This window comes from Salvia hispanica, chromosome 4 (genome assembly GCF_029641045.1).
Source record: "Salvia hispanica isolate PSC_SH4W2 chromosome 4, Shi_PSC_v1, whole genome shotgun sequence".
Classification (NCBI taxonomy): domain Eukaryota; kingdom Viridiplantae; phylum Streptophyta; class Magnoliopsida; order Lamiales; family Lamiaceae; genus Salvia; species Salvia hispanica.
Window position 1 is genome coordinate 17,609,587 of NC_142695.1, and position 17,604 is coordinate 17,627,190.

Consider the following 17,604-nt stretch of genomic DNA (forward strand, 5'->3'; position numbering starts at 1 on the left):
GTTTCAACTCACCTAAGTATTTGATTGGCTAATGTGATAAACTGATAATCAATATGGAGGTTGGCTGTTACTATTAAGAGTTCAATAAGTGTAAACAGAGTCGAATTCAATTGCAAATTGTTATTTCCCATATAAAATCTAACCAAATTAGTTGTCAAAAAAAGATAATTTGCCTCTTTCACGTCACTATTTTTAGCCGCTGGTCAGATCGAGTTGGCGAGACGTCTATTGTAAGTAAACTAAGCATCATTATGATGCCATCATATATGCATGTTCCACTAAATAAGAGTACACTATAACAAACCGTTCCGGCAATAAACTAATCAAAGGATGAATCGATACATATGTTAGGCACACAATTACTATTAAAAATTTAAATCATAATTTTTGTTATTAATCTTACTTTTTAAAAATAGCTAATTGAAATTATAAATTTTATACATTTCTAAAGTATTTTACACTTTATTTGTTCCTTAAAAATAGACCATATCAACTATGCTAGCAAATAGGAGTAATGTTCACATCAAATAAAGAGTACTTCATCCGTTCCACAATAGGAATCAAACTTGATGTGGACACGAATTTTAAGAAACGTAAAGAATAGTGGTTGAAAAAGTTAGTGCAATATGAGATTCACTTTTTATATTAGTTTTATACTGAAATGTGAGTGAAGTGAGTTAGCGGAATATGGGACCTACATACCATTTATGGTAAAAATGAAGTGTAACTCTTATTGTGGAACAGACTGAAATGACGAAGTCTGACTCTTATTGTGGGACGAGAGAGTAATATTTATTCTCCTTCCACTAATAAATATTCATAGTAGATGTCACACTTGAGGATTGACATGAGATTTTAGGATGTGTTGTTTTGTGTGTTATATTAATGTGAGAGAGAACTTTTTCTAAAAAAGGAAATGCGACATCTTTTGTGGGATAATTTAAAAAAGAAAGTGTGACATCTATTATGGGACGGATGGAGTATCTTATTTTCACAAGCTTGAATTTTAAAAAATTAATAGTATTTAATTTTGTAAAAGAAAGTAGTAGAAAAAGTTAGTAGGTGAGTCTAATTTTTTTTATATTAATTTTACAAAATAATACGAGTAAAGTGAGTAAGTAAATGTGATAATATATAAAAATGAAACAAGATGACTATTTATTGAGTGACGACGAAAATTTAAAAATGATACATTGAAGTAGTATATAGTAAAGTTATGAGCCCTTTTAGGGCAACAAAATGCAAAACATGAATCCTAAAATTCCAGCCAGCAAAAGGAAAAACTAAAAGACAGGGCAACCATCAACCACGACACCCTTAGCCGTGGGGCATGCCGCCAAGCCGCAATGCTCCCCTTCATTCCCCCACCACTCCACATTCTTCCCTTCTATCCCCGTCGTAAAGTAGAGCACCACCGCCATGAACGCCACCCCAGCATCCAGCGCCGCCGACAGAATGTAGTTATACCTCTGCCACCACTTCTTCCTATACCTATACACGAAGAAGTTGAACACCGTCCCAACAAATATCCATGCGTTGTAGTTCAGAGCTGACGCCGGCGGCAGATTCGCCGTCGCTCCCAGCAGCACGGGCAGGTTGATCAGCGGGATCCACGACTTCTCCGGGAACGCCCTGTGGAATCCCCACACCACTACTGGCCCGGCCAGCCCGATTAGGAAGAAATAGTTGAGGGCAGGGTAGTTGCCTTGGGTGCCGAAGATGCGGATGGGGCTCACCAGCCCCCAGATCACCGACGCGTCGAAGAACACATGGTCGTTGGGGCACGTCCACGGGCTGCTTGAGTCCGGGTCTTGGTGGCAGATGCCTTCGATCGAGTGGAGGAGCCACCACGCCACGCTCATGTTCACCGTGCCTGCCACCATTGTTCCGATAAACTGACCACATCCAAATCCACATTTTGTAAGATACAGAAAAAGGGGACATTGGTCGTAAAAATCATTAACTTTCGACAATTTCTGCAATTTTCAACTAACTTTGAAATTGGCCTTAAATATTACCCAAATAGATTTTTTTTGGCAGATTGATCTTGTGGCTAGCCATGAAATCTATGTGGCCTAATTTGAATTATACATGAAACACGTCATTTAGCCACCCTAAATCTTGAATTCAATGTTAGATAATATGTGCCACGGGATGTGATCAAATGAAAACTCTAAATATGGTACAAAGTACAAACTCAAAACTATGATCTGGACCACTGAAAAATGTCAACAGATCACAAAAAAACATCAACAGGAAAATGTCAACAGAATTTCATCGGTAGTCAATGATTGATGCCGTGTTGATATTGTGTTGACGCTGTGTTGACATTAAAATCTTGAAATTTTACACCGTGTTGATATTGTATTGAAACTGTGTAGAAGCTGTGTCGAAGAGTTTTGAGTTTGTACAATATATAAGTTTGCATTTTATCACTACCCTATGTGCCACATAGATCTTTCGGGTTTTAAGAATGACCAGCTGTGGAAAATTGGTACCGATCTTCAAGTTGGTGACTCAACGATTATTATGGTTTTTAAGACCAATATCTCTTAAAAAAATACTTTGTCTATGGTTTTATATAACATGCATGAGAGCAAAAGTGTAGTACCTGGACAAGAAACATTGATCTAGGAGGAATTTTCATGTAGTGTCCAAGCTTGAAATCACTGAGAAAGGCGATTGCTTGACTCATGCTCATGTAGCCATACACCTTAAAGCACACATTAGCTATTGGCCTTCCAGGATATACAATCCCCATTAGGTACTCTGTTATTATATTCAATCCTGGAGTCTGTTCATCAAATATAACCATCTAGTAAGTTTCCACAACTTAATTATGCATATTTTGTATGGATTTTCCAAGATATGTATGTATATATATACCTGATTAGTAGTAGCTGTGATAATGCTGATAGGAAGTGTGAAAATGAAAGCAAGAAGTGCAGCAGCCAGAAGCGCCCATACCGGCATCTGCACCTCGTCTTTCAGGAAGATGCAAAGCATCAATGCCACAAAGAGTGTTACTGAAAGAAGAATGTAGAACCACCATGAAGGTATGTCTTGGTAGTTCTTCATCAGCTTAGTGTGAATGTCCATCTTCTCCCTTTTAGAAGCCTTGAAACGCTCATATATCTCCCTGCAAATTAATATCCAAAAAATTACTCCATCTGTCCCCGATCAATTGTCTTACTTTAAGAATGTACAAGTGCAAAAAATTAGTAATAAAAGTTAGTGGAACATGGGTCCATTTCAAAATTAGTAAAAAAGAGAGTGTTACAGACCAAACAAGAGAACCCATCCCAAAAGACTAGTTTATTAGGAGAGAAAACACATTTAGTCTATAAACACCACACCGGTTGCTCTTAGGACGATGTGAGATATTGAGTACGTAACCAACAGTTATTTGCGAATAGATGAAAAAGGAATGATTATATGCCCCAGCTATGATTTAATAGTTTAATATGCATGCAATCAACTTTTTATCCAAAACTTAGAAAATAAATGTACAATAGCATGATAACTCAAATCCAAATCCATAGGAAGAAAATGATAAAAAACTATTAAAAAAGTTACCTTCCATAGAATAATGCAACGTGGGAAAGAGTAGCTGCAATGGTAGCAAATCCAAATCCATAAGCAAGAGCAAACATGATGCTCAAGTTAATCCGTCCCTGCTTCGCATACTGCGCCTCGTCCAGCTTGAAATGACTGTTGACAATGGCTTTGATGTCGTAGTTTGCCCCGTCGGCCTTGAACAGGTCGACGGAATAGAGAGGGAACGTCTTTGCGTTGTAGACGTTGAGCCCCCAGTAGGAGATGGGCACGACCACGTAGACGATGAAGAAGTACCCGATGAAGATGTTGGCGATGGCGAAGAAGGGGGACACGAGCGGGCTGAAGAGGAAGGAGGCCACCACGGACCAGTCGAGGGTGAAGGCTCCTAGGGCGAGGCCGTTGAAGCCCGACCCCAGCTGCTGGGCCGTGACGGAGTGCGGGAAGGCCCAGCACACCCATGAGATGCTCTGTAGGGTTTTGAATAGGTAGCCGGGGAAGATGTACCATAGGAAGCTGCAGGTTAGGGCGATCACGAAGAACTTTGGCCGGGATGTCTGCTTCTTGCTGTCTGGATCCGCTGAGATTTCGTCCTTTTCGTGGAGTGTTCTGCAAACGAGAGAGCATCGAATCAAGAAAAGAAGAAAAAAAAAAAATTGTTGATATCACTAAGGTGATGGAAGTACGTTTTATTGCTTCAACTTCAATCATCGAAATTATTTTAAATAGCGTGAATTTTGCTACGATGTTCAATTATCAAGATTTTCTTGTTTCACATCACTACTATAAACAACTCCATTAAGTACTTTTTAATTAATTGATATATGAGATATTTTGTTATAAAAATCCACACTTGGAACAAATCGAAAGCTATGTGAGACTCTCATTATTGAGATATAAATAAAATTAGTTGTGGTAGACTAGTAGGTGAAATAAGACATAAAAGGGTGGGGCAAAGAACACGAAATACAAAGGATGTTGTCAAGAAAATTTCATTATTTATGGCGATGGATGATATAGTAATTAATTCATAGGAGTATTAAAAATCAACATCTTATCATAGCACATCGTTAATAAGCTTCCATTTTAAGGAAAGAAACAAGAACGTCCAAATCAACTATGCATGAAGAAGAAAATTTACTTTACCCGTGAGTCCGTCAGTGATTATAGTGACCGGGTATTTATTAGCTTCTTATTCATAAGCTAGTTAAGTATTATTAATCTTTTATTCATTAAAATATAGATGAGAGAATAGGAGATAACATTAAGAATTGTACCTGAATAGTGAAATTTGGACAAGAGTGCTGGGCCACCACATGTGTGCTGGATCCACTACGTATTTCCTTAGCAGCCCAGCCCAGCCATATCCAAGAACCTATCATCATAGTACTTTGTTTTATTCATATTTGAACCAATTTTAAGACCTTGATTATGCCTCAATTATATATAGTGTAATTTCAAATACATTTGTAAATACTGATGAAGACGTTTTGAAAGCGACAATTACAATACCACAATTTGTATCGAAATAAGTGCTGTCGTGCATACTATGAAGCACATATTTCAAGAGTTATGGGCAGTTCATGAAAATTGAAAAATCATTCTTTAGATATGTTGCTAAAAATAGATAGAATTGTTAACTGGAGAACTCTTTTTGACGAATCATGCCATTTAATGGTGAATGGGTGAAGTATATTAATTATGTATAGTACACTTTACTCGTATTTAATTAATTAATTGATCTTAATAATAAGTTATATTTCAAAAGGAAAAAAAATAATAATAATTATTAGATCACATTAATTTAGTGATCCCCAATTAATTACTCCTCTTAGAATTATTTTTGAATAAAAACTAGTACTACAAAAAAATTGAGAGTGAGACACCGAATAAGACACCAATGATGAAATTCAAAAGTAAAAGGTTATATTTATATGAATAATTTGTTTAGAAAATAATACCTGAGTGGTGATAATGAGGAGCCATCCAGCAAGAAAAGAAATTTTCCTTCCATAAAAGGCAATAATAATATCGACAATCATAACCGCATAGGCCGACCCGTTTCCGAAAGCGCTACCCGCATTTGCGAATATGGATATGAGCACGTGCTCCTTGATGTTAAACGGGCCCGGGTTGAGCGAGAATTCCCGGGGCTTCAACCCGGGAACCGACACCGTCCACTTCCTCGACGGCAGCACGGCCGCCATGAAGCGGCCGATGGGCAGCGTCGCCACCACCACCGTGATCTGCGTGATCACCAGCGGCGACCGCCGGTACGAGAAGAACTGGTTGAGGAAGGAGAGGAGGATGCACGACAGGAGCCCCAGGACCCACATCCGGAACGTCCATACGGCTAGGGTCGGGTCGTCCGTCACTGGCACCGTCAGGCGCACTTGCTCGATGGGCGAGGGCTCGTCTTCGTCGTCGAGCTTTGGCAGTGGTTGGGAGAGGGGAGGGGTGGCTTCTTCCATTTCTCCCATGGTTTGGAGAGTTGAGAAGCTATGGTGATAAAGGTAGTGTAAAATGATTACTTATTATGTAGTATAGTATGTTATATAATTATTAATGACATAGTGGAAAGGTAAAATGGCTGGATTTTGGACCATTAGTTTGGTTGTTAATTATTAGGTTAATGGAGGAATGATGGACTCTATTTGGATCAATTTTATATTTTCTTTCGAAATTCCTCTATTTTAGCTTAGTCTTTATCAATTACTCTTCCTCTCTTCCTCTGTTCCATAAACATTGTCTTACTTTGAACGTCTAGGAGTTTTAAGAAATATAAAAAAGTAAGTTAAAAAAGTTGATGGAATGTGAGTCTTACTTTAGAATATTAGTTTTATAATAAAATGTCAGTAGGAATAAGTTAGTGGAATATGGATCTACTACCAAAAATGGTAAAAAGTGAAATGAGAAAATTTTGTGGGACGGACGGAAATGGAAAAATGGGACAACCTTTGTGGGACAGATGTAGTAGCAATATACTCCCTCCGTCCCAGATAATTTGGGACACTTTGACCCGGCACGAGTTTTAAGAAATCTAATGGAAGGTGAGTTGAAAAAGTTGATGGGATGTGGGTCCTACTTTTAAAGTATTAGTTTTATAATAAAATATGAGTATGAATGAGTTAGTGGAATATGAGGTCCACTACCAAAAATAGTAAAAGTGAAGTGAGACAAATTATGTAGGACGACCCGAAATGGAATACTAGGTCGAATTATCTGGAACGGAGGGAGTACTATTGTTTTATTCACCTCTTTCTAATTTTATCGATCAACTTTTTGATGATTATTTTAAATGATTAAAAGTTAAAGTCATTGGCTAAATAATTTCTCTTAGCTATACAATAAGAAATTAAGAATGTGTTCGGATTTCAGATATTCAAATAAATAAAAAAACCCTCTTTACTGTAAAAATGATTTTCATTTCAGCGTGGACGCAAATGCAGATATCTATTCGAATTCAGGAGGCGGCAGATTCTTTATAATTTTATTAGTGTGCGTACGTTGAATATATTTTGCTGTCACAAAAGTTATTAATTAATACTATAGTATATGCAAGATTCATTGTTTTATTATGTAAGGGATGTGACTTTGTAGCTAGTTGATATGATTGAGGAACTAAGCGTATTTTGTCGCCACTTCTTGTTAACTTCTACTGAATATTTATCGTCGTTTCTTATGAAAAAGTGTGAAAAAAAGATATACTTAGCTAATATATATTTAATTTCAATTTTTTTTCTTCTAATTATCATTTAATTGATTTTCTTTCACATATCGCTACAAAATTGATCCATCCTAACTTATAGAAGGACGTTAAAAAGCTGTCTGTTTCCAGACAATCAGCCTTTAACTTCGATTGATCAAATTTCCAACATGTCATTGTTTTTTCCACCCTTTTCTAGTCATATAAATATTTATTGGTGAAGAAATTGAGGACAAGAAAATCTTCATAGGCAAATAATGTTTAAATAAAAATTAATGATTCCCATGCATTACATGATGTTGAGAAAATTTTTGTTTTTCATTTGTGTGTCATTCATAGAAATGTGATTTTATCAATGTATTTAGATGTTGCATTTAAGGACAATGATATAACTTCAATTTCCACCATAATTACAAGTTATCAAAAATAGTATGCATAATAGTCCTCGTAATTTTTTTATAATTGTTTGGCCATGAAAGTTATACAACCATTTGCTTCATAGATCACTTAATCAGATCGTTCGATTAATAGTTACTACTCCCTCACGTCCCACAAAAAATGACACACTTTCCCTTTTAGTTTGTCCCGCAAAAGATGTCACATTTCTCTTTTTGAAAAAAATTCTCTCTCACATGAATATAAAAATTATATTTTCTCTCTCCATTTAACACACAAAACAAAACCTCCTAAAATCTCGTGTCATCCCACAAGTGTGACATCTTTTGTGGGACAGAGGGAGTATATTATATTTGTTCATATATAAGAAAGAGGAAGGAGCACATACAAAAACACATCCACTAGATTAGACTATTCCAGACATACACTAAAACTCATTTTTGGTGTAAAAAACTTTTTAAACCATACACCAAATCCAAACTCATTTTTAGACTTTTCTATGCATTAGCACCAAATATGATGCTTCTGCTGCAAAAATTTATGAAATGTTTCAAATTTGTCCATTATTATTTAATTAAGCCTATGAATTAAAACACAAAGAACTAATCAATAACAAAATGAAACAAAATTTAAAAATCGAGTAAATCATAACCCGGTCCGTCAATATTGTCGAATTATGAATAATATATTCTATTAGCATCGTCATTTGTAGATAAGCGTGACCTAGTTTTCCAATTGAAGTTGTTAGACAAGCACCATAACCAGAAGTTGAGATTACGATAAATAAAGATAGGTGATTTCAAGAGTATTTGACCCGAGATGGCGCAATAAAAAATAAAAATGTCCACTCTAAAACTTCAAAGTGCGCTAATTGATCATTTGTAATGACAATCAACATAAAAAATTGTCAGTGCTGAAAATTGTTATTTAACATTAATATTTCAGCTTTTGAGACAAAGATCTCAATTGTATAGTAGTACTATATACTACTCCACTAAAGAATAAAAATCTGAATATTAGATCTGTCCTACGTCAGATATCATATAAACACCAAACCAAATATCATGAAGATAAAATGTGGCAGCTTAATACAAAAAAACATATCCTGAGTATATACATGAGGAATAGATAACAGTCTGTCTATCTCACTTTTATACTACACCTTCATATCATCATATACGACCAAATAATAACTCTGGAACAATATATTTAGATATATATACTATACATTGTAACCTACCAAATTAGAAATAGTTGCACACTTTGATCACAGTGTTACAAACAGCACAGGCGATCGCGAGCCTCTTACCTCTTGGGAGCCCTCCATTTGCCCGAATCCTTCAACAACCATTCCCGGTTATTTAATAACAAGACAATTATTATGAACAGGCCTTGTCAGCGAGTAGAATCTCGTTTACAGATCTGCATTAAAATCGACGAGTACCCTCATTAAAGAAAAAAATGAAGTTTCAACATTGAAGCTCAAGGATATTCACATGGTAAATGCACATTCTAAAAAAAATATTGATGTAAAAAAAGTACTCCACAAAGAATGTAGCTTTTACCCAGTTTGAGAAAAAAAAAATGGAGTTTCAACATTGAAGATTAATCTAAGCATCCTCATATGGTAAAGGCAGTCTTTCAAATATATTACTATGATCTTTGATATAAAAAGAGTACAAAGAATGTAGCTTTTACCCATTTTGAGAAAGCTGCCTTTCAGAATAGCTGATGAGCCTGTGGATGCCTAGCCAAGTAAGACGAACTGGTGCTAATGCTGTTCTCTTCACCTCGGAATGGATCAGAGTATGTGGAATTCGAAGGGGACCAAACTGGGACAATCCCGCCGTCTCTCTCTCTTCTAGTGGTACTGGATGACTCTGCTGTTGAATCTTCAGAATTTCTACGACCTCTTGCGAAATTGGATTGTAGGAAACCATCATTCGTTCTACCTGTCTGGATTATAGCTTGGCCGCGTCGTTCTCTTCTCGGCTCCTCTGCAGGGTTTACATTTGAAGGGACCTCAGCTCTATTGTCATCGCCTGTGCTTCTGAGATCAACTGACGTCTCTTCATCTGCAACGCGGATGAAAGAAGAGGTCATGCTTGGTACCATTTGATCCCCATAGCGGCGAATGACTGCATTTGGAGGATTGTTTCTGATAGGTTCATTGTCCATCTCCATGTCTGTGTCTGGAGGGAATGCAATAGGAGTGTATTCATACGAGTCCCCAAGGCCCTCTTCCATTCCATTCTCGATTGCAGTTTGTGAAGCCCCTTCCTGCTGCCACATTTGTGCAAGTGCTTCTTCCAACCTAGCTTTTGCAGCATCTATTTCGACTATAGGAAGAGGGTAATTCGAACCAAGTTCGATTCCAGCAGCTTGTAGCATACTTTCTGGCGCATTCCATGGATGATGTATCCACTCTGTTGGCAATCTAGAAAGTTCAGGGAGCCATCTTCGAACATATTCTCCGTTTGGATCGAACTTGTAACCCTCAATCTATCAAAACATAATAGAAATCTAGTTCTCAACTTTGTTGAAATCATCAAATTGGAAATTCTCCAAGTAATTGGAGCAAAGCAAAGAACCAACAAAAATGTGCGAGACACTGAGACCCTTAGAGCAACTTAATCCGGTAGAAGCATGGAGCTAAATAATACAAGTTCAGGGACGCATTGTATGTCACTTATCATGGCATGTTTAAGAAAATTCAATATATTTGGAAATTCAAGTACAAAGTAAAAGCATAGATAGTCAAGGTACCAGTAAAACACCCTTCATGGGTATGTCAAATTCTTCGAACATTTATCACACAGTGACAAGGTTTTTAACCAGATGTCAAAAATTCAAAGAAATGCAATCGATATACACATGATATACATATAAGGAAAATCACTTGCCCAAAATAGAAAGGCTTTTTTCCATTTCAACAATTATTCATCTATTTTTGCAATGATATGGGTATTAAAAAAAAGAGAGGTTTTTTACAATTTTTACTATAATATGAGAGACAGAAACAGCAGTCCATTGATTAATGTCAACTGTCAGTGCATCCAAAAGCATCAAGAAAAGTTGTGAGTACGGACCTGTAGGTTATCAAGGCGGTCAAATGCTCGACCATCTGGAATTGTTCCAGTAATATATTGCCAACCAAGGGCATCGCTCTCAAGATCTGCATCCAGCAGGGTATCCCAGAAGTACTTCATTCCCCATCTCCAAGGCAGCTGCAGAACCTTGACAAAGAAACTCGAGACTACAACACGTATCCGATCATGTAGCCATCCAGTGGCCCATAGCTCCCTCATTCCAGCATCCACCAGAGGATATCCAGTCCGGCCTTGTCTCCATGCCTTGAAGTAGCCCTCGTCCACAACCCAAGGGAAATACCTGAGGTGGCCAAGTAACGGCCTTTCATGGCTGTAAGGATGATTGAAACTCATGTATCTGGAATACTCCCTCAGCCCTATACTTTTGAGGAACAAATTAACACTCTCTTCACCTGCTTTGTTACCTTCATTGGCCCAAAGAACTTGCTTAATGCGAACAAGATGGAAAACCTTACGAACACTGACTTCCCCAAAATGCAAATGGGGGGATAGAAAAGAGGTTGTGGCACTATCAGCCTTTCGACGATTCTTGGAGTACTCTATGAGGGGTCCATTTAAGAAGGTTGTTAGGGCTTTATCGGCATTGCTCCAGCCAGGGGACCATGCCCGAGCGAGAAGGGCATTGCTTCCTTTCTCTGACTCATCTTCAAATACTAACGTGTCAGGATTGCATCTCGACACATCACCTGGATGAGAGCAAGCAGCAGTTAGAATGATATCATATTAGACTGAAACTTGTAAAAGACAATTGCTTTAACGAAGAATAATATTTAGTTTGTTAGTCCACTAAGAATTAGCAATAATATATTACTTCGATTTTAGCCAAAGGCAATTGGAAAGGATATGTTAACATTGACATTGATAGAAACACATTAATGAGGACGTGCAATTCTCTGCATGGACATTGATCGAGAAGAGATGTGATGGTGACTGGAAACAGATAGGAACAGGAAATACGGATCAGATAACAATTCAAGGAAAAAATCATCTGGGGGTCTGCTCCTATGAAAAGGGATACAGCAGCGACATGCTGAAAAAGATACGATATTTCTTGACAAATAAAACATAGGAACATAAGCCATATTTATAAACAAATATGTAATTAATAAACATAATAAGTATTAACTAAGGAAAGATAATGGAAGGTATTGCAAGGGGGAACATGGGGAACATCCTCTATCAACACTCCACTTGTTGAAACTGCCTTCCCTCAAGGCTGAGGTACTGTGCTGAACCACATTGGACAGAAAACGGTGCAAAGCAGCCATGTGTGCCGGCAATCTGCAGCGCATTCAAGGTCATCCAACGGAAACAATGGCACACCAACAAAGACATGGTGTGCAGCAGAGGCGCGAAAGAACACTGCTCACAGGAGCAGACGGCACATACGGTGGAGGTGGGAAGCAAGAAACGTTGACAGCAGCTGGTGTTGAAAGTGACACAACAAACAGAAACAATGAGGTTTTCAGGGCAGGGCAAGGAACTGGCAGTGTTCCGGTAATAGTAGAAAGGGGCAGCGGCAGCAGAATCGTTGCCATAACAGGAGATGGGAGAATTTTCCCGATGTTGTTGGAGACGGAGGGCATGTTTGATCTTTCTAGCCGAAAATCCATTTGGCCCGGTAAATTGGTAATGGAAAGGTGACTGGACGGAAGCGGGGCAGGAAATGAAGGTTTCTGGGGCTGCCACACTTGGACGCATTACGGCTGCGGAACTGGCAAAGGAATAGCCAGCAGCCCAGGTTGTTGCAGGAAATTTTCGAGCATCATCTTCAGGAACGGTGTTGGCTGCCGGTGCATCGAAGCCATCGCTTAGTGCATCGATATTCAACTCGATCACTGATGTGCGAGGTTCTTGATCCTCCGTCGCCTTCTCTAAAGCCTCCAAACGAGTCTGCGTTTTGTGTGTGCACAATCGTTCGCTGCACCAATTGATAGAGAAGTGATATGATGGTGACAGGGGATGGGAACAGGATAGGAATATGAAACAGGGAACCTAGAACAATTAAAAGATAAAACTGTCTCGGGAGGCTGCTCCACTGAAAAGGGCCACAGCAGCAACACACTGAAAAAGATACTATATTTCTTGACAATTAAAACAGGAATAACAAATTACTAAAGACTCATAACTTGACTTTAACTATAAAATATAAAAACTCTCTCTAATAAACTATACTAACTAGACTCCATAAATTGCACAGGGAACATGGGGAACAACTTCTATCAGAGGTGGACAAAGTTGAGCAGATTAGCACCAAGAGATCGATGTTATTATGCAACTGAAAGAAATGACTAGGTATTACTACAAAGTACAAACACAAAACTCACACAGCAGGACATGTGGAAATGGGGTTTCACGTTTTACGGAATCAAGCACAAACAAAAGAAGCACCCCTTTCTTTCTTTTGTGATCAATCATTCCAGAGATTATATTCTTAAAATAAAGATTGGTCAGTGCAGATTTGAAACCACTGGCATAGGAAGCCTTACATCTGACAGTTAATTGATTTTATAAGATTTATCACCCAAATATCAGTTTTATGCTTCGGGTTGTAATAGTTAGGATTTGCGAAAAGTTCCCCTCAGTCACCACCAATGAGTTTTAAATGCAGGTCTTGATGCTATAAACCCTTCACTACTTTTTAATATTTCAAAAAATTGTTTCCATTACACACAGGCTATTTCTTACCAAGTATTTGGTCTGTCAATTTCAATCAACATTTCATGTATATTGGCAGTTCTCACTCAGGGTTGTTTTTTAACTATTCCAAACTTGAATTCACTGTATCCCCCAACCCACTGAGATGAAAATTATAGACGAAACACTCAGCGCAAACTATTGTCACTCGAGGGGAACAAGTAATCTTCATGTTCACTTCAACGGTATCTATCACCTTGTGAAGGTCAACCAGCACCAGCAAGGATAAAAATTTGTTACGTATGTACCTATCAAAACTGATACTTTAAAACCCCTGTGAAAGAAGTATAACAATGGAAACAATTGGAAGAGCACATTGCAAATCAACATGTTCAATACCAGCGCCTCAACCATTGTCAATGTCTTGTCTGCAAACCTCAGAAAGATTTATAACTAGAAATAGATAAGGATGCTACTACAAACTAGAGATAGATGCAGTGCTTCCACTAATGAACCTATAGCAGTTCACTACAAAGGAAAAAAGTATGCAAGCCTCAAATCAGCTCTGACCAACTAAGAAGATGATATTGAAGAATATAATTAGGGTAAAAAGTCTGCAAATGAGTAGTACCAGGAAAAATCCTTTTAGGCGGGAGGAGAGGAGCTTCAGGATCATACGGCATACTGAGGCATCTGTCCCAGAATCCTGAGAAAGTATTGAATGGCCGACCGTCCTGGTCAAGAACTTCCCATGGTTCATAGAGCAAGTCTGCATTGAAGGAACGGACAGTAACGCCTTCAGCAGTCAAGACTTCCTTTACCCGGTGATCCCTTACAAGTGATATAGGATCTAACAGTACAGCACAAACAACAAAGGTGTCATAATACTGCCCATAAACATGCTGAAAACAATGTTTCCCGCCCTCACATGAGGGATCTAAACTAAGCATTGCTAAATTCAAAATCCAGATTCATTCATATAAGTATCATGTTGATTAGGACACACTAGCAGCAAAAATAAATAAACACGGTCACTTTTAAAGTGATATAGCATCCACCAGTACCAGTAGAAGTGTAGAACACACAACAACAACAAAGGTCTCATAACTCTTCCCAAAACATGCTCAAAACTATGGTTTCCTTCCACAAGAGGGGATCTAAGAGTATGAAGTAAACATCACTAAACCAAGATCAAAGAAAGATTTATGAACACAATCACTTTTCCAGTTTGGATAATTATTAGCAACAATCCAAACAAAAATATGATTCCTTGAACAGATAGACTAACCATATAAATGGTTGAAAAACAGCTGGCCAGCACCAGTTAATTTGACAACTTCAAGAAGAGAAGAAACACTATCAGTGGATCTCTTAGTGAGGAGGGGAGTGCCAAGGCTCCTCAAAGAGCTATCAAGGTGTGATAAACTATTCTTCAGCCACCATCTAGAGACCCTACCAGGGAAGTAGTGCCCCTCCTCCTCCGGCGCCCAAACAAACACAGCCACCACCGCCCCGGCCCTCATCCCCGCTGCCAGCGCCGGATTATCTTCCACCCGGAGATCTCTCCTGAACCAAACTATACTACATCCACCTCCGGGAATTCCCATCTTTCTCAACTAAATCCAATCAATAAAAACCCCCAAATTAACTCACACACAAGGACACAAACTCGGTGTGCTATCCAGGAACCATAATTCAATTGGCGCTTGATTGCAGAATTCTCAGCTTAAAAATCTTCCCTTTTCACATCGGAATCCGAAAACGCCTAATTACAAACGTGTGCTGAAGAATTAAATACCGAATGAATCTTGGAGTTAATAATGGGAGTATCAAAGCAGGGCAAGGCGCAGTAGTAAAAGGCAAAAGGCAGACCATTTGGTTGAGACTGAGAGAAGGAAAGAGGGGAGTGAATGCGATTGGTGGGGCTACGAGGGATTTGCAGCCACAACTTTTTAGGAGGGTTTTATCAATATTTTTAACAAGTATCTTCGTCTCTTATCTATTATCCTGTTTGCTATGCTACAGAACAAAACTCCACTCTGTGATCTAGTGCCTTCCTTAATCCTTCCACAATTGACAGGGTGGAAATCAAATCTACAATTTTTCCTTTTTTGTGAATTAGTATTGCCAAGTTGAACAAAAGAAGCAATTAATAGTTTAATTGTCCATTCTTCTCTCATAAAATAAAAACTTTTAAAACTACTACAAATTCAATACCAATTGTATCAAGCAAAAGAGAGATAAAAAAAACAATATATTAGTGAAAATAGATTTTATTAGAAAAAGAGAAATTTCTTGAATTAAAAAAAAAGTTAATAGTTTTAAAAAATGAAGGACATATACTATAAGATAGAAGTACAAGTTTACTCTATTGTCACCTTTCTTGTAGTCTCATTTAAACTGTCTTTAAGGCATTTCTATTGAATATAAAATTCAAGAAATTAATTCCTCGGTCTCACAATAAAAATTATTACCACAATAAGAATTTTATCTCACTTTTATTACTTTATGGTAAACATGTCATATATTCCACCAACTTATTTCACTCACATTTTATTATAAAACGGATATATATAAGTGAGACTCATATCTCATTAACTTATTCAATCCATTTTTCCTTACTTTTCTTAAAACACTTACCATACCAATTAGAACTCATATTGTGGGACGTAGAGAGTAATATTTAAAAATCAAGTAATCTATAATCTATAAACATATAAAATGGGAGTTTTGGGAATAATTTTGTGAATGTCATTTAGGGGTGGCAAAATGGGTAGCGGGTAATGGGTAATTCCCATCTCGACCCGCTACCCGCCGGGTATTGGGTACCCGCTATCCGACGATAACGGGAAACGGGGCGGGATCGGGTAGTGTGTTTTAGAGTTTTGCGGGTAGCAGGTATATCCATTACCCGTGCGGGTATACCCGTTAGTCCCGATAATACCCGTTATTATTAGTATTAGCCATATTCCATCTTTTAATGCTCCCTCCGTTCCATATTAATAGATGTGTTTCAAATAGTTAAAGTGGAGAAAAAAAAGTAAATATATATATAATAATAGCCATATACGCACTCATTTTGAAAGATTAAAAATAAATAGTTAGAACCGAGAAAAAATAAAGTAAGAGAGATAATAATGTAGAGAAGAGTATTTATATTATTATATTTCAAAATGAGTGGGGAAAATGAAATGCCTCTATTAAGGCGAATCAGTGGGAGTACTTCATATAATCTAAGAATTCTTTTAAAACATTTTTATACTCCAACGAACATACAATTGAAAACTCACCGGAACTACCTATAGAGTGTCCCCTCGCTTTTATTCTAAATCTATTCAACGTTTACCATCGATATTCATAAAGTAAATTAGGGAACATTGAGGATTTTTATGGTTTTCAAATTTTTTATTATGATTTCGGGTCGGGTACGGGTACCCGCAATGTCGGGTACGGAATACTCGACGCGGGTATCAGGTAATCCCGGTATGTCGCGGGGCGGGTATTGGGATAACAAATTTGGCTAAAATCGAGTACGGGTACCCGACTTGTCGGGTGCGGATACTCGCGGGTAACCCGTTTCGCCACCCCTAATGCCATTGGACATGTATTTGTCACACCACTAAATGATCATGACAAGTTAGTTATATTAGTAATGCAATTAGTCTTAGTTGGTTTCCCACGTTTCTTCTTAGTAGTGTAGATTAGTTTCTCATGTTTCATTATGCTCCATTATCTTAAGTAGTGTAGTAGTTGTTAGTTAATCATTTGTCTATAAATTGCTTGTAAGCGTATGGCATAAAGGGAATGAAGAATAGAAAATCATACTTCACTTTCCTTTAGTTTATCAAGTTCCTTTCATTTAGTTTATCAAGTCTTTTTAAATTTTCATATGTTTAGTTATTTTGATGGAGTTAGAATCCACTCGAATGATTCAAGTTTATAAAAGATTTTCTTTCACAAATTCTGATAATAGAAATTAACGAAATTATTTACCTGTGAATGAACAGGTAACCCCCTCTTGTCAGCGGATGCATTGAAGAAAATGATGGAAGATCCAACAGTGCAGAAAATGGTTTTCCCGTGAGATATCCTATATCCTTACTTTGAATACCTATATAACTGTCCACCACTACATGCATTCTTTATTTTTATTTATTTTTTATTATGTAACTGTATTTTTGTTGATGATTTTGATCGATT

The 17,604-nt window shown here is 37.6% G+C and overlaps 2 protein-coding genes across 4 annotated transcripts; both read right to left on the reverse strand.

The window, feature by feature from the left end:
- Positions 1 to 1,141: 1,141 nt before the first annotated feature.
- On the reverse strand, positions 1,142 to 6,151 carry LOC125192171 (oligopeptide transporter 4-like). Its single transcript, XM_048089675.2, has 6 exons — positions 5,517 to 6,151; positions 4,833 to 4,930; positions 3,577 to 4,164; positions 2,887 to 3,139; positions 2,612 to 2,794; positions 1,142 to 1,895 (listed from the first exon to the last, which is right to left on the reverse strand). Exons 1-6 carry the CDS (start codon positions 6,033 to 6,035, stop codon positions 1,284 to 1,286), a joined length of 2,253 nt encoding a protein of 750 aa, XP_047945632.1. The 5' UTR covers positions 6,036 to 6,151; the 3' UTR covers positions 1,142 to 1,283.
- Positions 6,152 to 8,722: 2,571 nt separating this feature from the next.
- LOC125192080 (cryptochrome-1-like) lies at positions 8,723 to 15,322 on the reverse strand. Of its 3 annotated transcripts, none has more exons than XM_089069882.1 (5): positions 14,693 to 15,322; positions 14,036 to 14,173; positions 10,747 to 11,453; positions 9,356 to 10,159; positions 8,723 to 9,079 (listed from the first exon to the last, which is right to left on the reverse strand). In XM_089069882.1, exons 1-4 carry the CDS (start codon positions 15,009 to 15,011, stop codon positions 9,377 to 9,379), a joined length of 1,947 nt encoding a protein of 648 aa, XP_088926008.1. In that variant the 5' UTR covers positions 15,012 to 15,322; the 3' UTR covers positions 8,723 to 9,079; positions 9,356 to 9,376. The 3 variants fall into 3 exon arrangements, with proteins under 3 accessions (XP_088926008.1, XP_047945492.2, XP_088926009.1); XM_048089535.2 differs by having other exon boundaries at positions 14,036 to 14,254; positions 14,693 to 15,321; XM_089069883.1 differs by lacking the exons at positions 14,036 to 14,173; positions 14,693 to 15,322 and adding exons at positions 11,894 to 12,048; positions 12,157 to 12,639.
- Positions 15,323 to 17,604: the final 2,282 nt, after the last annotated feature.

Excerpts from the sequence above, each read along its gene's own strand:
- LOC125192171 (XM_048089675.2), bottom strand. The coding sequence starts at position 6,035 with ATGGGAGAAATGGAAGAAGCCACCCCTCCCCTCTCCCAACCACTGCCA. Across the intron at positions 4,931-5,516 it reads TCCTCATTATCACCACTCAG|GTTCTTGGATATGGCTGGGC; the intron begins GTATTATTTTCT and ends CTATGATGATAG. Across the intron at positions 2,795-2,886 it reads TCACAGCTACTACTAATCAG|ACTCCAGGATTGAATATAAT; the intron begins GTATATATATAC and ends TTTGATGAACAG.
- LOC125192080 (XM_048089535.2), bottom strand. The coding sequence starts at position 15,011 with ATGGGAATTCCCGGAGGTGGATGTAGTATAGTTTGGTTCAGGAGAGAT. Across the intron at positions 14,255-14,692 it reads GTTTTTCAACCATTTATATG|ATCCTATATCACTTGTAAGG; the intron begins GTTAGTCTATCT and ends CTGTACTGTTAG. Across the intron at positions 11,454-14,035 it reads GCCTAAAAGGATTTTTCCTG|GTGATGTGTCGAGATGCAAT; the intron begins GTACTACTCATT and ends GCTCTCATCCAG.